The sequence below is a fragment of the Xyrauchen texanus genome, chromosome 15 (assembly GCF_025860055.1).
Source record: "Xyrauchen texanus isolate HMW12.3.18 chromosome 15, RBS_HiC_50CHRs, whole genome shotgun sequence".
NCBI classification, from domain to species: domain Eukaryota; kingdom Metazoa; phylum Chordata; class Actinopteri; order Cypriniformes; family Catostomidae; genus Xyrauchen; species Xyrauchen texanus.
Genome location: NC_068290.1, coordinates 19,397,427 through 19,416,732, shown reverse-complemented (window position 1 = coordinate 19,416,732; position 19,306 = coordinate 19,397,427). Strand labels below are relative to the sequence as shown.

Genomic DNA, 19,306 nt, shown 5'->3' with positions numbered 1-19,306 from the left:
CTTGCTGATGAGACCCACCACGGTCATGTCATCGGCGAACTTGACGATGTGGTTTGAGCTGTGCATTGCTGCATAGTCGTGAGTCAGCAGAGTGAACAGCAGAGGACTGAGCACAAAGCCCTGGGGGGTCCCAGTGCTCAGTGTGGTGGTGGTGGTGGAGATGCTGGATCCAGGATCCAGTTGCAGAGGGAGGTGTCCAGGCCCAACAGGTTCAGGTTTCCAATCAGGTGCTGAGGAATGATCGTGTTGAATGCTGAGCTGAAGGCTATAAACAGCATTCGAACATATGAGTACTTTTTATCTAGGTGGGTGAGGGCCAGATGGAGGGTGGTGGCAATGGCGTCGTCTGTAGAACGGTTGGGATTATACGCGAACTGCAGTGGGTTTAGTGAGGGGGGGCAGCTGGGTCTTAATGTACCTCTTGACGAACCTCTCAAAGCACTTCATGATGATGGGTATGAGTGCGACGGGATGGTAGTTGTTAAGGCAGGACACTGAAGACTTCTTTGGCATGGGATGGTGGTGGTGGCATTGAAGCACGTTGGAACGATGACACTACTCCGAGATGTTGAAGATGTCCTCACATCGGCCTTGGTAAGACAGAGCACCTGATCATTGGGAGGAGGGGTGGTCTTCCTCACCACCACATCGTTCTGCGCCTCAAACCGAGCGTAGAATTAATTCAGCACATCTGGGAGGCATCTTTGACACTGGCAACTGATGTTGTCCTGTAGTTAGTGATGGCATGGATGCCATGCCACATGCGCCACGTGTCGCAGCTGTCCTGGAAGTGACTGTGGATTCTCTGTGTATGTGGACGCTTTGCCTCTCTGATGGCCCGGGACAGTTTGGCCCACGATGTACTTAGGGCTGCCATGTCTCCTGCTCTGAAGGCGGGTCTCGGGTCCTCAGCAGCGCGCACCTCTGTCCCTAGTGAAAGGATTTTTTCATCAGCAGGGGACATTGTGAATGTGCAGAGATCTCAGCTTCTGCCAGAAAATGTGGATATGCTGATATTTCTTAAAAAACATGTAAAAAAAACATTCTAAGCTAGGAAAGAGCACCGGCAAAGCCTTAGTTTGTTTATATGAAGAGATTTATTTTATTTGGGATTTGTTTTAAAATGTCAGTTTAGTTTTGTTATTTGACAAAGCTATTTCAGTTTCACAAAGAAATGTGCAGCATTTTGTCTGAGTGAGAAATAATAAAAGGACACATTTTCATTGATCTTAAATCTATTTTGTTAAAAAAAAATCGTGAGAAAATCTTATCGTGAAACCAGTATCGTGAATCGTATCGCATCGAGTGAATCGTTACATGCCTACTCTATATGGTTGAACGACAATAAAAAAAAACACTTGACTTGACAAGACTTTGTGTTTATGGTTTATTCCAGGACTTAGTCCTCTGATATATCTACTTAACATTTTATAATCCAGTATTAATTTTCTGTATCGCATTTATTCTCATTATTTCACATTTTATTTATAAATTAAAAAAATGTGTATTCCTTCTACAAATAATATGATTTATTGAAGTAATTTCCATCTGCTGGATCTCAATGCATCAGTTTTTAATTTATTGTTTTGTTCACTTGAATTTGATGGTGAAAGCATTTTGCATTGGACATAATATACTGTGATGTAAGGAATGGATTCTCAGCCATTTAAAGTTATAGTATACCCTTATATTATACCAGATGCGCATGACTTTCTTCTGCTGAATACAAACAAATATTTTTAGAAGAACATCTCAGCTCTGTAGGTCCTTACAAGTGAATGGTGACCAGAACTGCAAAAGCTCCAAAAAGGAGATAAAGTCAGTATAAAGTTAATCCATCAGACTCCAGTCGTTGAATCGATGTCTTCTGAAGTGATCGTATATTATATCATTGTCGTAGTCTCTTAAGCATGATCTCGATTTCAAGCTTCCGTGCACTCGACCCATGCACAGAGCACTAGATGGTAATATAGGAAGAGTAATCGAGCTTGAAATCATGATCACCAAGGAGACTGCTGTTAAGATGTACAGTGAAAAGGGAGTTATTTTGGTCTGTTCTCACCCAAGAACCCAAAACCAACTGGATCACTTGCATTGTGTGGATCTACATAGCTGAGATTCTTCTAAAATGTTTTGTTTGTGTTCAGCTGAAGAAAAAAATCATACACCTCTGGGATGGCATGAGGTGAGAGAATTCTCATTTTTGGGGAACTATCCCTTTAAGTGAAGCATTGAGGTCTGCTCTGAAATATTCATGTGCATGTTCAAATGGATTGTCTGTTGAAGATGAAAGCAGTTGTGCTCTGGTTCAAGCTTTTAAAAGGAGTCTGATGGTAATGAGGTGAGAGCGAGGCAGAGGGAGAGTGTGCCTGTATGTGTGCACATGCAAGAGAGAGGGGTTAAAAGAACCGAACATACCGGAAATAAGGAAAGAGTTCAGACTCTGAAGAAGGTGGGCAGAAGTGCTGTCTGTTTTTTGTTAGTGTCTGAAAACGCACACGCCATGCATTTCAAATCTCCACTCTTTCAAGAACATCTACCCAGAGCAAACACATTTTCAGATTCATTAGTCACATTATCTTTAACACACTTGACCTTTGACCATGTGTGCTCTTCCCACTGTGGTCCTCCTCCATCCTGTGTGTGCGTGTGTGTGTGCGTGCGCACAGTCCTGTCCGATAATTAGTATATAGTATATTTCTTAGATACAGCAGACATGGTCATGTTCCAGTTGACCTTGTGTTTCTGATTTTCACACCAACTATACATGCACACACCAACTGTACATGCACAAACTTATTCACACAACTACTGTACATAGTTACATTACATAGGATGTCCTTACAGTTACATTCCACACATTTAATAGGTTTCTTTTGAAGACTAAATGCACTATATGGCTTTTTTTTTATAGTTTCTGCCTGAGCACTCTCAATCTTATTATCAGAGTTGAGTGCATGTGTTAGTGTAGACTGTCTGATTCATAACACAGGTCACCTTCATTTACAAAGATCGCAGTCATTATTATAGCACCATTATTAATATCACTGCATCAGAAAGGAATAATTTATCACTGAGACATTTTTCAGGCATGTGTTGGACATAAAGAATGAAACCTGTTTTAAAGCACCAAATGATGGCCTGTTGTCCTTTTTTATTGTGAGTCTGGCCAAGCATGTTCGTGCAGTGTGAGACCAGAACAGTGCTCATTAAAACAGATTTACTGATTTTGGGATGTTTTTGTGTTAAAACCGAATTCTTGTGTTTATGAAATTTAAATGGTACCAAATTAATTTATGAGTGGTTTAGAAGAATTTGTGCTTTTTTTTATGTTTGTGTTTAATGTAATTTTGTTCATCCAATCTGCTCTACAGTGAGAGACCCAGATAAGTATGTTGACCTTCATCAGCAATAATTTAATACAATGGAGCACGGTCATATTGCACTCATATGCTTGTGTAACATAATCAATGCACTCAATATACCTAAACTCTCACATAACTAGAAAGAAATGTATTTAGGCATGAAGAGATCTTTTGGAGAAGGTAAAACAATTAATGACTTAAAGGGAAAGTTCACTCAAAAATGATAATTCTCTTATAATTTACTCACCCTCATGCCATCTCAAACTCATGTGACTTATGATACAAAGATATTTTTAGTCCATACAATGGAAGTCAGTGCAATGGGGTCATTAAAGGCAGCATAAAAGTAAGTGACTTAATCCATGTCTTGGGAGAGGCACAGGCCAAAATGTAAGTGCTTATTCGTTATAAATCTTGACATCCACGGTGTCTTTGGTGCCTTCATGAGATAAGCTTGTTCACAAACTTCCACGCACCTGCACTGTGTTCCAATCGGACCAGAAGTCAACATTTATAGTAAATAAATTACACTTAAATTTGTGTTTGTTTCTCACCCAAAAGGATCATATGGATTACTTTAATGCTGCCTTTATGCCCTTCTTGAATCTTAAAGGTGTCATGAAATGGCGAATCAAATTTTCCTTGATATTTAGACATAAGAAGTAACCGTACTATAAATCACATGGTAAATTTCAGAACTCAAAACTTCCTTCCCAGTCTAAAAAGAGCATTTGTAGTTGCCACCCTTCTGAAACATCTCGTTTTGAAACCTGTCTGTTCGTGAGATCATGACACATTGCTCATTTGTACATCTCACAATATGCATCATCGCACCATTGGCCCCAACAACTGGCGTGCATTTCAAGTCAAGAGAGAAGGCTTTCCATGGCTAACTATTCCTAACACAACACCTAAGGGGACCCATCTGGACTATTTTGTATATGAACATGAGCGGCATAGACTCTTTGACCGCTGCCATGTATCTCGCCGCTTTTAAAACACGCAATGTGAAGTTACAACTCTGGAAGGAAGAAGCAATTATCTTTCATTCAGCTGCTGCCTATGTTGCGTTGAGCACAAACACATCATGAATGCATGTTCTTTCACCCATCTGCGCTATTTTTTAGGATGTAGGAAGTCTTTGATGGATGTCTTTGAACTTTTTGGTGTATTTCCAGCAATGTGCACCTCAGTGTATATATACATATATATATATATATATATATATATATGTGTGTATATGTATGTATATGTGTGTGTGTAATTTCACCGTGCCTTGGATGTTTTAATTTTTTTTGGCTCATGTCAGTATCGATTGTTTGTGAACATCATAAAATGATTCCAGCTTTGCAAAGAAACTTTTATTGTATGGATGGGACAGTTAAAAACACTTCAAAAACTTAAGTAAACAATTTCATTTATGAATATTTCAAATGTCATGACTGTTTGATAGTTTATGGTGCTAAGTGTTAACATTCATGCTTTAGATGAACCGTTTAATATATTCAGATGCAATGTGTTGGATGTGTATTATGTGTAAACCCTGCAATTTTGATGGGTAAATTATGAGAGAATTATCATTTTTGGGGTGGACTATCCCTTTAACACTGACTGAGAACATTATATTCTGGGTTAAATACCTGTTAAGAGTTGTGGTCAATTAACAAAGTAATTTCAACTCATCCTGATGTAGGGTGCGATTTAGAATAGAAAGTCTATGGGACAACAGTTGTATGCTTGCAAATTACTTAATGACTGCAACGTAGAAGAGTAATTTAATAGTTTAGAGTAATATATGTTAGAATTGCAGATGTATTTGCTATTTCAAGAGGTAAAGTAAAATATTTGCATTGAGGGTGAAGCGGAAATTCAATAGCAAAGAATGAGAGATGAACAGTAGAAAGCAGAGAAGAATTAGTTTATGTTTTTAAGAGGTGAAGACTGTACCTTATGGAACTCCAAACATGCCCAGCAGCACCGCGATCTTTTCTGGAACACACTGCACCTCTGTATGTACAAATCCACAGCCACATGTCCACAAGAGTAAAACGACCCCCTGTAGATGTGCCTTCATATAAAGAATACAGTCAGACTAATTCGAAAACACTTTATAATTTGCTGTTTCATGGCTCATGCTGTTTCCAAAGTGAGTATATTGCCGGAAGAACTTGCAATGTGTTGCATTTCTCAGCTGCCAGGTGTTTTCTGACTATTATAATGAAGTCTCACTCTCTATTTACACTGTCGTTGTTTCTTTCTTTTTTTCCCAGATAACAGGATGATTAAAGTGAATGGGACCCGGGAGCCTCTGGAGTTTAAATCCCATCAGTGGTTTGGAGCCACAGTCAGGACCCACAAAGGCAAAGTGGTGGTAAGTGATGCTCAGAAACATAAATCAGTTAATGACCATTTGCATCATAATCTAGCTGAATGGCTCCTTCTGCATATTCATGGTTGTGGTTGGAAATGCTCCTCTTTATCAGGGAGCAGACAGAGGCTGGGTAGCTAACTTCAACATCATTCAACATCATTTGAATTCTTGAACATCATGTTTCAATCATTAATTCTGGAGCTTAATATAAGGGATTTGTTGCTCTGTGCATGTGGGTGTTGGAAGATTGTTCTTTCCCTGGCATGAAATGAATGAGGGGGATTTGCAAAATTGTATTTGAGGTTGATTGTGTGAGGTGAAGAACTGCTTATGGTTGAAAGGAGGGAGGGGGGTCTTCTTTTGACCCCTCCGCATTTCTGGGGGACGGCAGGGCACTCCTCCGTTCCTGGCAGCGTTTCTCCATCACTCCAGGCGGTCGGAGGGTGGATGGCCGTGTCAAGGACTCCGCCACTGGCATTCCTACTCCTTCCCGGGTTTCGGCACCAATGTAAAGCAGTTCAATGGAAAGGAGGAGGCGAGAACCGGCTTGACAATATAAATAATAGTTTTAATAACAAACATAAGCACACAGAGCAGCTGCCTGTAATTGTCTCTCTCTCTCTCGAACGGTCGTTCCCGGCCACCTTTATCCCCGCGCGCCCCCATCAGTCTGATTGGGGACTGTGCATGCATTTTTCCAGCCTGGCCCCGCCCTCCTCCGCTCTACAGGAAGGATTTCAGCTTTCTAAGACTTCTAGTCCACTCAGAGGCCAAGGTACTCAATGAAATAACAAGGGTGGTGCATTAACTGCAAATTAGACTGAATGTCTATGGACGAGCACATTTTTGAGGGATAAAATGCACTTGAACAATACCTACAATTCAGATCTGTATATTGTTTATATGAATGTAATGGAGAAAAAAAAATAAAACATTTAGTGCTTGCTGCCATCTAGTTGAATGAAAAGACTTTTCAAAGTGAGGTAGAGTAAAAAGAACCGGAATGACACGTTTACAAAGTTAGGACCGTTTTTTTTTTAGTCCACAGTATGTGTGAATGGTGAGCTTTTAAATTTGAGTGTGAAAATTTCCAGGCTGCAGCCCAAAAATTTTAGGGGTTAGTAAAATATTTAACAAAATATTTAATTTTCTGTGAAATATTACCTGTAAATAGTAAACATTAACTGCTCTAAAATATTTAATCAGATAGATATTGCTCTTCTCTTTTGTAGAGTAATTGCCTGAAAGCCATAGTGATGAGTGAGTCAGTTCTTTTCAATTGATTAGTCAATCTGGTTCGCAAACCATTCTGATGGATTCTTTAGTGAATCAGAAAGAATTTGAAAGCTTTTTCCTTTTTTTTTTTTTTTCATTAAACATCTGGAAAGGTCATGTAAAAGTAAAGAAACTTCCTTGGTAAAGTTTTTTTGGCCAGATTTATTACATGAGGGGGAGCTGCAATGCCCAATGTGTCTTGTTCTTCAAATACTGAAACACTCTTAATTTTTTTAAATGCATTTATTTAGAAAGTACACGAAGCAGCTCCAGATTTCTTTTCTCTGTCCTCTGCTTCTGCCTCTTCCCTCCACAACTGCTCTTCTCTCAGGAGCATCCTCATCATTTTATAAAATTTCAGATAGAGGAGCCAATTCCTCTCTCAGTGCTGTTAGTTACATTTAAATTTTGTGTCTGTTTCTGCAGGTGTGTGCTCCACTCTATCACTGGAGGACTGTGAAGGTCAGCAGTGAGATGGATCCAGTGGGAACATGTTATGTGGCAGTGCAGAACTTCAGTGCCTTTGCTGAGTATTCACCTTGTAGAACCAGTGAGTATCAACATGTACACAAACATACACAAACAAATAGTCACACAAAACCAGTGAGCATGCAGTTACTTACTTGCTGACTGAAAAGAAAATATTTAAGCTTCACTATGCTTGCTATAACATATTTAGTAGAATATATTTTGTTGGATAACTTTTGCACATGTACATTTTTGTAGTATTTAGAGCCAGGACACAGTCCCATTATGTTTTCTGCACCGATTCACAGACACGGTCGCTGCTTTTCAGATTGCCCAGCTGGGCTAGTTGCCATGGCTATCATATGCCTTGCTGTAAACAGAGATCAAAGGGAAGCTCACGTTTGTTTTGATGTAATTTCCTACTTATTTCCTTTGCTTTGAGGTTTAAATTCACAGTTATGGGGAATGCTGATTAATTTACTATGATTTGTTGGCATTATATCTGATTCACACATTACGCACTAAATGAACCTCTCCAGACATCACCAGGGAGTACATAACACACACTTACCCACATAGAGACAGATCTGTATTAACAGTTAGTATAGGGTGAAGCAGTATATATGTATGTATGAATGATGATATCTGTGCCTAATGTTTTTAGAGGGGAAATAATTGTATGATATATGAGCTCATAATGGCTGTGAATTACGATCCTTACTCTGTCAAACAATATCAAGTACCAACCGTCTGCCTGGCATGTCAGCAAAGCATCCTGCCAAGGTTGCTCAATGTGGACATTGTGATCACTATGAAATGGACACACTCAATGAAACATGTAATGCAGGGCTATTCAGCTTCATCGACATGTGGGCCAGATGGAAAAAATCTTCAGGGCACACGGCCAAGCCAGAATATTTTGTTATCGAAAAGCTTCCATCTACAGATATTGTGTTATAGCAGGCCTATTATATTTGTTTAATAAATAATAAAACAAAGTATGTGTTTTAGAGCTTTTGACTACACATACACACACATTTTCAAATGCAGTAGGGCCAAAAACATTTGAGAAATGAGAAGTCACAAATGAGACGCTAGGGAAGAGTGAAAGAAAAGAAACTGGGATGGCAATAGAGAAGGGAGAGTGAATGTGAGTTGATTGAACAGTATACCAAGGCACATGCTGTGTTGCAGATGTTGGGATTGGTGTTGATGTTATGTAACTCTCCTCACCTTGAGCTTCGGGCCCCCACTCTATGACATTATATCAACACACACAGGATGCAACTTACTGTACATCATATTACAGGAACAGCTGCTTACTGTGATATCGGCAACTAGAACATGTTACTGGATCAACATCCATGTTGGTCTAATCAGATTTTATGATTAGGCTTGGGTTAGGGTTTGAACAGCATTCTTATAAGCCTATAATTGCTCTCAGATTTTAGAACTGGGGTTAGGAAAAGGGTTATACAGTGGCAAGAATAAGTTTGTGAACCTTTTGGAATTAGCTGGTTTTCCTCATTAACTGGTCAAAACATTTGATCTCATCTTCATCATAAGATGTGATCTCATATTCATCAAAGTGTGTGCTTAAGCTAACAACACACATAAAATTATAATATTTCATATCTTTATTGAACAAATCTCATTAAACATTTACAGTGCGGTAGAAAAAGTAAGTGAACCCTTACACATCCTAATGCTCCCTCCACCAAACATTTTTCCAGTAGCATTGTGGAGTGTCAAGATGGTCTTTGGCAAACTTCAGGCTTGAAGCAATGTTTTTGAAGCAGCGGCTTCCTTTGTGGTGTCCTGCCATGGATTTCTGTATAGTAGACTCATGTACATAGATGATAACCAGATCCAGTGATCCCTCAAGGCTTTAGCTGTCACTCTAGGGCTCTTTTTACCTCATTTAGCATTCTGTGTTATGCCCTTTGAGTCATCATGGCTGGACGGCCACTTCTAGGGAGAGCATCCACAGTACTAAATCGTCTCCATTTATAGACAGTTTGTCTAACTGTGAACAGATAAATATCTAAGCTCTTCAAGAAAACTTTATAAACTTTATTCCAGCATTATGTAAACCAATAATTTTTAGTCGTAGGTCTTCTGAGATCTCTTTTTTTTGTGAGGCATGGTCCACGTCAGCAGATGCTTCTTGTGAATTTGAAACTCAAAATGTTGGAGTGCTTTTTATAAGTCAAAGTAGCTCCAACCCACACCTTCAATCTCGTTTCATTAATTAGATGCCAGGTTTGCCAAATCCTGACTATATTTCAGCTTCATTTGCATTTGTTGATGTCATTGGCCTAGGGGTTCATATACTTTTTCCAACCCACACAGTGAATATGTATTTAATATATACAAGAGCAATATAAAAATGTGTGTGTGTGTGTGTGTGTGTGTGTGTGTGTGTGTGTGTGTTATTAGTTCAAACAGGTTGTGTTTGTTCATTATTGTAACAAATTTATACATAAATGTGGGTAATTCCAATTCTTGCCACTGTAACTTAATTTGGCAAGATTTTTTTTTTCCAGGACCTACAAATGACGTTTTAAGTGGTTACCAATTATACTCTAGCACAAATATACCCATATTCACATGCACAATGGTCTCAACTGTACATAAGAGGATATACTGTAGCAACATACTTGTGAACACATAGAACTTATAACACAGAGAACTTAATATACATTTGGGTGGATTTTAGGTAATTTGGACCAAAAAGTGGCACGATTTACCTGAACTGACTCTACTTTGCATTACTGCCACACAAATACTGTACACAGCATGCAGTTTACTTATTAACTTGCATAAGCTCTATTTACACTAGTATTTCATAGATGTTTCCGAGGTTCAGGAACTCAATATGTTAAATCTTATCTTAATCACTTTTGTATAACTGAGACTGTTCTAAACTCTGTAGATAACCCGGACCCCGAAGGACAGGGCTTCTGCCAAGCAGGCTTCAGTGTTGACTTTACTAAGGTAATAAATCCCTCTCCTCATCTGTGTGTATGTATGTGTTTGCAGTTTAGAGATGGGGACTAATGTCAAAAAGGGAGTAAAAAGAAACACACAAAGGGTTATTTCCTAATTCTTGCTCTCTTCTCTATACGCAATGAACTCAGTGAGTAGAGCAGAGAGAGGGGTGAGTTTAAAGGTTAGACTGAGGACAGAGGGATAAAGAGAAATAGAGAGAGAGAGAGGCTGGAGACAGATATGTCACTTTGACCCTACAACCTTTTGTCACAGCCAGTCAGGACAGAAATCAGGAAGGGGCTGTTTCCCTTTTTCCTTTTTCCTTTTTCATGTCTCTCTAATACTCTTATGGTAAAAAAAATAAACAGTACCCTGCACGTTCCATGAATAGGGTACAATATAGGGCCTGAAACTCTTAAAAATGTCTTCTTTTCTAAATAATTTCTCTGAATATTCAGTACTCAACAGAATAATGTTTATGGTAATACAAATTTGTTAAATATTTAAATAACTATAACAAAAATTAATTAATAATACATTTTTGTAATAATTAAATTACATTGAATAAGTATTATGTAATATAATAATAATAATAAATAATAATACAAGCACATTTTTACTAAATGTTTACAAATTATGTCAAAATTATGACAGACATTGTTTTTGTATTCAAGTCAAGATTTTGGAGGAGGGGCAGGCCAAAATGGGGGGAGGGGGGATACAGTTTTTACGTGTTTAAAACTTACCACTTTATTTAGAGTTTATCTAACATATCTAATTGTTCACACATACACAGACACAAACAATAACATTGAATCTGTGCGGTGTATTATTTAAAAGATGTAACAGGACATAAAACACTCAAAGACATATTTTAGTTCTTGATCTTATTTCTTCACTCTATATATTTTTTTTCTTTTTATCTTAGGAAGGGACTCTGGTTGTGGGAGGACCAGGGAGTTTCTACTGGCAAGGTAACATTTCTTTAATTAGACTTTTCTATAATTCCATCCTTCTACAGAGTCTTTAACTGACTGGCAGATACTAGACTCTCATTTCCCAAACTGTCTCACAGGACCCTAATAATCTCAGCTTTCCACAGAATGACCAACATGATCCTTCCTCTACCTTCTGAGCAGTATAACAGATAGATGACACGTCACCTCCCTTGAGCCACGTTAACAAAATATTCAGAGATGATCTGTTTTAGGGGTTTCATAGTTGAGTCTGCTTAGCCAATCAGAGCTCAGTGCTCACTCCTCAGTGAAGTATTGTCACAATTCACTTATCAGTGATGGGTATATGGAAACAGTAGTTGTATAGTGTCTTTGAAAATAAGAGACAGAAAGTGGTCAATGAGCTGCCTTTTCTGGCCAGTGGCTTTATTGTTGGCTCAGCATAAAAGCTGAAATCATATATCAGACTGGGCAATTAATCAGCCTATATATATATATATATATATATATATATATATATATATATATATATATATATTGTTTTGTTGACACCGGCTGTTCTGTACCAAATTGGCAGATTAACAATGGGTGTGACATAATTTCAAGCAAAATCTGGCCTAAAAGATTGTGTTTTTAAGATTGTTTCGGTGGTTCATAACGGCTGCCCTGGGTGAACTTTCATAAAAACTTTGTACAGGTTCCTAAACACCTCACTGATACTGGTCCAGATCATTGTTAGGTCTGACCTGGACCTCCACCTACTTTGAGGCCAACAGATTTTTCAGTTACATTGCACACCGGTGTATTCATGTTGACTGATCTTAACTGACTGAACATAGTTATTAGCGAACTGATGCAAGCTTTCCTCTTCGTTCGCAAAGAGATATTTTCCAAGTACATGTCATGCAATTTCTTTGTTTAATTAGTCTTCAAAAGGAATCAAATCCTCTCAAATAATCTTAAATGCACATTCACTGTGTTATTTGATAAGCTGCTTCATGATTCCTTCTGCAGCAAAATGTATTTTCACATCTGCCCATAGTAAGGTGTGCCTCTGTTACATCATTCTTTTGTCTGTATTCTGTCCATTAACACTCATGGACACCCATCTTTGCAGTTGTATCAGTATCATCATAAATTACAATAACAGAGGGTTACCAGCTCATATTATGGCCATGAATAGCATGTTAGTGCATTAGCACCATGAATGTAGAATGTAAACATGACAAATTACACATTATCTACTGCGTTTATTACTTTATATCATTATCGAGTGGTTAAAACAGCTACTTTTACTGATATTGTGTGAGTTCTACTCAGAATGAGGCATGAAGTCATTGATAACACATTTTAATGTCACATTAGTTAAGATTTTACATGTGGTCTTGTTCATCCTCATATTTAAATGCTCCTCTAAACACCACCCACAGTGTTGCGGCCGGTGTCTGAATGTTTGCAAACAGTCTTTGTTCAGCTTTTTCAAACTTCTTTACGTCTCTGAGCGAAGAAGGAAGAAGCACTTTGCCATAAGTATGCCGTTGCATGTAGAAGGACCTTTCCTTTATAGACCGAGTGAGAGAGGACATTCCTCTTCTTAATAACTAAAAAATGTGTGACATGGGCTTGAACTTCCTTTTATTACTACTAAATGAGGCACAGCTAAATATTTTGTGGCCGGATGTATATGTGTGTGTGTGTGTTTGTGTTTTCATTTGGGTTAGCACAATGATAGATGTTGATTTGTTGTGTAATTGCAGTTGAATGTGGGCAGTGTATGCTTTAAGGCATGCATACAGATAAGGGCAATATTGAGACCCCCCACAGACTCAACTTAGAGTTCCAGCCATTAATAAATACTGTCGTTACTGGGTTTCACATCACTTTTTTCATGTGCAGTCAAATTAAACCTGTACAAAATTGCATTTACAAACTATGTTATAATAATTAGTGCTTGAATCAATCTCCTTATTATATGTTTATGTAGTCCCAATGCAAATGGATAAAGTAAATCTCAACTTTATAAATTTAAATTGATTGCACATAATCAAATTTAGTTGTGACAGAATGTTCAAGAATTGTTGCATTTCTCATTTAAATTAGCTAAATTGAACATGCAATAAAAATATTTTTTTTTTTGAACATTCATGCTGTGAACAAATACAGAGGCTTTAAAAATTATGTATGACCTGCCACTTGCTTTCTCTTCTCTCCTCATTTTCCCACACTCCGTCCATCTTGACCATCTTAACCTCAACCCTTCATTACTTTGTTTTGATAAAAGACAACAGATTTCTGTGAGGAGGAAAAGTGGTTTTACCCACATGTTATGTGTGTGTCCACAAAATTCAGGAAAGAAATGCAGGTTAATAGATGAACAAGTACACATAGACCCAGTTACACACTGCTGAATACACACATTAAGAGAGATTAATTGTTGGGGTCCAGGTCAAGCTGCAGACTTGGTAGTAAAAGAGAATAATGCGTGCATTGAACTTGAACAACAAAAACAGAGAAAATATCTCTCTCCCTCACTCTTGCTCTGTTTTTTCTGTCATTTTCCTCAGAGCTCATGTTATTTATGGAGGCCCAAACCTACAAAAATAATAAATAAATAAATGTAATAATACAAAAAAAAAAATAAAGGAATAAATGTCTTGATAAAACAAATATTAGTTTTTAATAAAATGTATTCCTGAATTTATTATTGTATGACTTTGTTCCTTTTATTTTCTATATTTTATTTTTACCTTTTTTATTTATTCATTTATTTTGCATTGTTTTAATTTTTATTTGTGGTCATTATTTATTCCCACATATATTTATTTCCATATTTATATATTCTCATATATATTTATTTATTTATACATATATTTATTTGTACTTTTCTGTGTGCAACATGGAAAAGAGGGAGGCGGTACTTGCGTAGCTCCAGTGCATCATTGGTTGAGCGCTCAATAGTACTTATCGAAAGCAAATAAGATGGACGTCCCATCTTAGCACCCTCTGACTCGCACAGATTTAGAATATGCAGGGAAAAGTTTTGCAGAGAGTCTAACAATCCAGGAGGTCCTTCGACATAAATACTGGCCTACAGCTCTCCTAAACCATCAATAAGCACCTCTACTCTAAATGAAACATAGTCATTTGATGTGTGGTTATCGACTTCATTCGCTAAGTTGCGCAACTCTCTAGATATATGTGAAGCATCAGCTATAGATTTTTTTTTTATTGCAGAACTTATACATGCATACATGCATAAATAAATGATCAGGGAAATGAAGCATGGTTGTATCTTTTACAATGAACAATCATAACAACAGAAAACAATATTATGGATTTTCGGACATCAAAATATGAAGTTATATACACCGAAAAAAAAGAAAGGCATAAGGTTAAATCATATAATTTATGAATTAAAGAGTTTTTTTTTTTTTTTGCTCATTTTGTGGTTTTGTTGAAGAAACGGTTCCCCATTTATTTTGTGATTGTAGTATAACCAATAGATCTTGGATTGACTTAAGCTCTTATGTTTTTAGCCCCACAAATAGCTATAGTTTACACGATATGGCTATGACCTAACGTCACATCAAAACAAGTCAAGAGTAATCGAGCACAGGCTTCTATCTACGATAAACCAAGGACCAGCCCACATAATTATCATACAAGAGACAGAAATATAAGAATAAATATAAAAATAAATACATGTGGGACTATTTAAATATGGAAATAAATACAGGTGGGAATAAATAAATATAAAAATATATTAATGCATAAATAATAATGAAAAATTAAAGAATAAAAAAAGTTTTAAAGAATAAAAATAAAAAGAGATAATAATAAAGGAAAAAAGTCTACAAAAATAAATTCAGGATAACTTTCATTAAAAACTAATTATATTTGTTTTATCAAGACATTTATTCCTTTATTTATATTCTTATTACATTTATTTATGTATTATTATTTTTGCAGGTATTGTCCTCCATAGTTATTGCCCAGTAAATAGATGCAGTAGCATATGATACATTCTGAATGCTGTAAAAACATTACATATAGCTTCTGACACAGCTTGTGATGCAGAGGGTCTATGCCCCCTTTGAAAGATCCTTCACTCCTGGTTCTGCTGAATTTTGATGTTGCCTTTGAAAGTTCTTCAGATTGAAGCCTCTTCTCCTCAGGCCAAAACTAATTTAGTACATTTAATTATATAAAAAGTAGCATACTAAAAATGAACACACTTAATCTTGCCCTCTGAACTGTATGTAAATTCTGTAAAAAGGGATTTGGTCAAAGACATCTGTCTGCATTTGTACATGGACCAACGATTAAAAAATAGTTCGAACAGAACACCAGAATGCATTCTGTGTGAACGGCCCCTAGTCTACCTTGGACAGACTGACAAAATTGTTGGATTGGCAAAATGGATTGTTGTGGACTGTAGGCCAGTGATTGTTTTATTTTCAGTGATAAGAAAATAAAAATAAAAGTATATTTACTTTTATAAGCCACTTTTTGTTACATCATTCAGATGTACTAACTCGACTGCCTCCATTATTTAATATCTTTGAATTGCACACAAATCATGCACACAAAATCATTAAACTAATTAAATCATCTGACATGTCCCACTGTGTAAAAACTTTCCTATTAATGGATTCCAAGGAGATCAATGTTTTCCTTTTAGGAATTGTAACACGGTTCAAGGATGGGAAAGTAGAAAGCGGGAACCGGCTGAGCAATCAACGTAAACTTTAATGACTCAAAAGAACTTAAACGTTACATAAAACTCAGACACATGCATACACACAGCAGCCGTGTGTGTCTCTCTCCCTCTGGCATCCCCGGCTCCTCCTTTATCTCTCTCCTGCTGATTAGGCAACTTGGCGCGGCCACGCCCTCTTCCTCATCACAGGAATATTTTTCTCACATTTTAAAATTTTGAAGCAGTGCTAGACATGTGTCAAGTGATATGTTTGTGTGTGTGTTTAGGTCAAGTGGTCACTGCAGGAGTTGCAGAGATATTGAATGGCTATTCTTTGAAAACCATCCTGCGCAAAGTTCAGGGAGAGAAACAGACTGTGGCTGCATCAGACGCATATGATGACAGTTACCTAGGTAAGTGAGGCCCTATGTGTGTTCGCTTTTGAAAAGTAAATGTACTTTATGGGACACCAGTGATTTGCTTGAGGCTCTGTTTTTGGATCAGGGAAACCGGCCCTCAGCCAAATGAATAAACACACGCGCACATGAGCACACAAGCTTTTTTTTGGATGTTAAGGTAACCTTCACCCCATGTACCATTGCTCAGTTTGGGGCTGAGTTTGTGCCTACTGATAACATTTCCATCTGGAAATGTGGACCCCAAAACACACACACGCACGCACGCACGCACGCACACACACACACAGAAAATATACTTTAAATACACACTTTGACCTCACTTTTTCCATCATGTAAGTAATCTTCATCACAGCTGGACTGTCATGATAATGTGCAATCGATTATAAAATGACAAGACATAAAACCAACTTGAGTAACATAATTTTTAAATTGACCCACTTTAGTCAGCTAATTTAGTTTTTCCTTACTGTAAAGTCTAAAGAGATTTATTTATTTTTTTCTTTGCCTGGTAGGATACTCTGTAGCTGTTGGAGAGTTCACAGGTGACTCGGAGCAAGGTGAGACCTTTAACCTTGTTACATACACATGGTTTCCCACACACAGATTGAGCATAGTCTTGGATGAAGTGTCTCTCTGAACTGCAATTCATTTAACCTTTGGAATAGACAACGTTTTGTAAATAATAAAAACTGAATCCAAACCCAAAATGTATCGTGCTCTTATTATTGTCTGTCTATTTTCCTGTGTGCAGGTCTGTGCATAGCAAGTAAAATAAAAAATAAAAAAGTGATTTATTAATTACAAATCCAAACCTGACTCGTTTGTCGGGTCCTGTCATGCTCCGTTTGGGTAGCTGACCTTTCTCACACACAATAACAGTGGTCTGTTCTTTGTGTTAAGCCTTTGTGTTGTGTCTTTGTAGACTTTGTGTTGTGTCTGTTGTAGACTTTGTTTTGTCTTTTGCAGTTTGTGTTGCCTCTTTGTCGAATTTGTGTTGTGTCTTTTGTAGAGTTTGTGTTGTCTTTCGTAGTGCTTGTGTTGTGTCTTTTGTAGTTTGTGTTGTGTCTTTTGTATAGTTTGTTCAGTTGTTTCTTTCAAAGTTTATGTTTGGCCATTGTAAAATTTGTGTTGTGTCTTTTGCAGATTATGTACTGTGTCATTTGGTGTGTTGTGTCTTTTGTAGAATTTGTGTTGTGTTGTGCTGTGCTGTGCTGTGGTGTGTCTTACATGGAGTTTCTGTTGTGACTTTTGTGTTGTCTTTTGCAGAGTTTATGTGGTGTCTTTAAGAGTATCTGCTGTCTTTTTTAGGGCAGGGGTATATAAAATTTCTGCGTTCCGGATCGGATGGCGCCCCGTCGACCGCGTTGCCTTTCAAAGTATACTCTTTTGACCATGAGCGAATATGAACATGTTCATCACATGCACACTACGACCGCTTTGTGATACTCTTTTAGTACAGTCAATGGCTGGCAAATGTGTCAATGATGTGCACAGATGAGGACTGTGTGCATGTCGAGAAAATCTGTGAACGGAGCTTATAGCAGTGCAGACAACCCAAGTATACTTCGGGCTTTAGAGTTTGTTTTGTGCCTTTCATAGTTTGTATAGTGTCTAGAGTTTATGTTGCACCTTTATAGAGTTTTTGTTATGTCTTTGCAAAGTTTGTGATGTGTCTAGAGTTTGTGTTGCACATTTATGGCAATTGTGCTGTCATTCGAATATTTGGTGTTTTGTCTTTGAAGAGTTTGTGTTGTGCCTTTTATGTAGAGTTTGTAAGTCTATGGATGAATATAACCATATGAGAGTAAGTTTTGTCTCTGTGTGTGGTTGTTGTGGGGGATCTGTTGCCTACTAAGCTTTGATCGGACCCTTCAGCCTCAGACCAAAATTATAGAGTCCTCACAGTATTCTGTCACTGAATTGCCACCCAATGACAAACAGCCCGTCTGCAGTCTGTCATCCCTTTCAGACACACAAACACATCCGTACACCCACACAAACTCGTTCACAAGCAGTCATCACCATACCTATCCCTCAAACTGCACCATCTTTGCTCTCTCTCTTTCTCTCTCTCTCTCTCTCTCTCTCATTACACACATCTTCTATCTGGTCTGGATTAGTGGTGAATTCAGAGAGGAGAGACATGCTGATCCCTCTGTGTCAGGGTTTCATAATTGGGCTCTTGCTGTGGTGCACTTTGTGGTTGAGAAAGGCGGGAAATTTGGAATAGTTTGTTGGGATTTGGTTGCGACTACGCTGTGATGGGTCTCTGGGAATCTGAGAGCTTTTGACAAGCAAAAAAGATGCACAATTGTGTACTGTTTTTTTGTACTTTCTCTCTGCGATCTTGGTGGGTGGGACTGAGATCTGACAGACTACAGCAAACACTCCCACCACATCCCTGTCTCCAAGATCATCCATCAGACCCCTGACAATCTTTCTCACTCTCCCTCTTTCTCTAGCTGTCTTTCACCTCTCGGGCACTCTCTTCTAAATGTTTATATTAAATGAGTGAGTGACATGATGTTGACAGAGAAGATTTACAAAAATCACAGCTTTCACTTCACTGTTTACCTTAAGATGCCACAGATAAGTGGTCGTGTATACATTATGTGCATGTATATACATTACTGGATATTTAGTTACATACAAACACTTAAGACAGGAAACATTTATTTTTATTATTGTTCTCAAATTTTTTTTTCTTCAAACTCTATTTGTGCTATTCTCAAATTTCATAAACCTGCTGACACATATGTACA

General features: G+C 37.7%; 1 protein-coding gene across 1 annotated transcript in view; it reads left to right on the top strand.

Annotated features, from left to right (window-relative positions):
• Positions 1–19,306, top strand: part of itga8 (integrin, alpha 8) — a 114,183-nt gene that overhangs the window by 6,793 nt on the left and 88,084 nt on the right. Inside the window, exons 3-8 of the mRNA XM_052144140.1 lie at positions 5,636–5,736; positions 7,438–7,561; positions 10,415–10,476; positions 11,399–11,444; positions 16,413–16,538; positions 17,057–17,101. Of these exons, the coding sequence (XP_052000100.1) occupies positions 5,636–5,736; positions 7,438–7,561; positions 10,415–10,476; positions 11,399–11,444; positions 16,413–16,538; positions 17,057–17,101 (504 nt within the window). The remainder of the gene's footprint in view (positions 1–5,635; positions 5,737–7,437; positions 7,562–10,414; positions 10,477–11,398; positions 11,445–16,412; positions 16,539–17,056; positions 17,102–19,306) is intronic.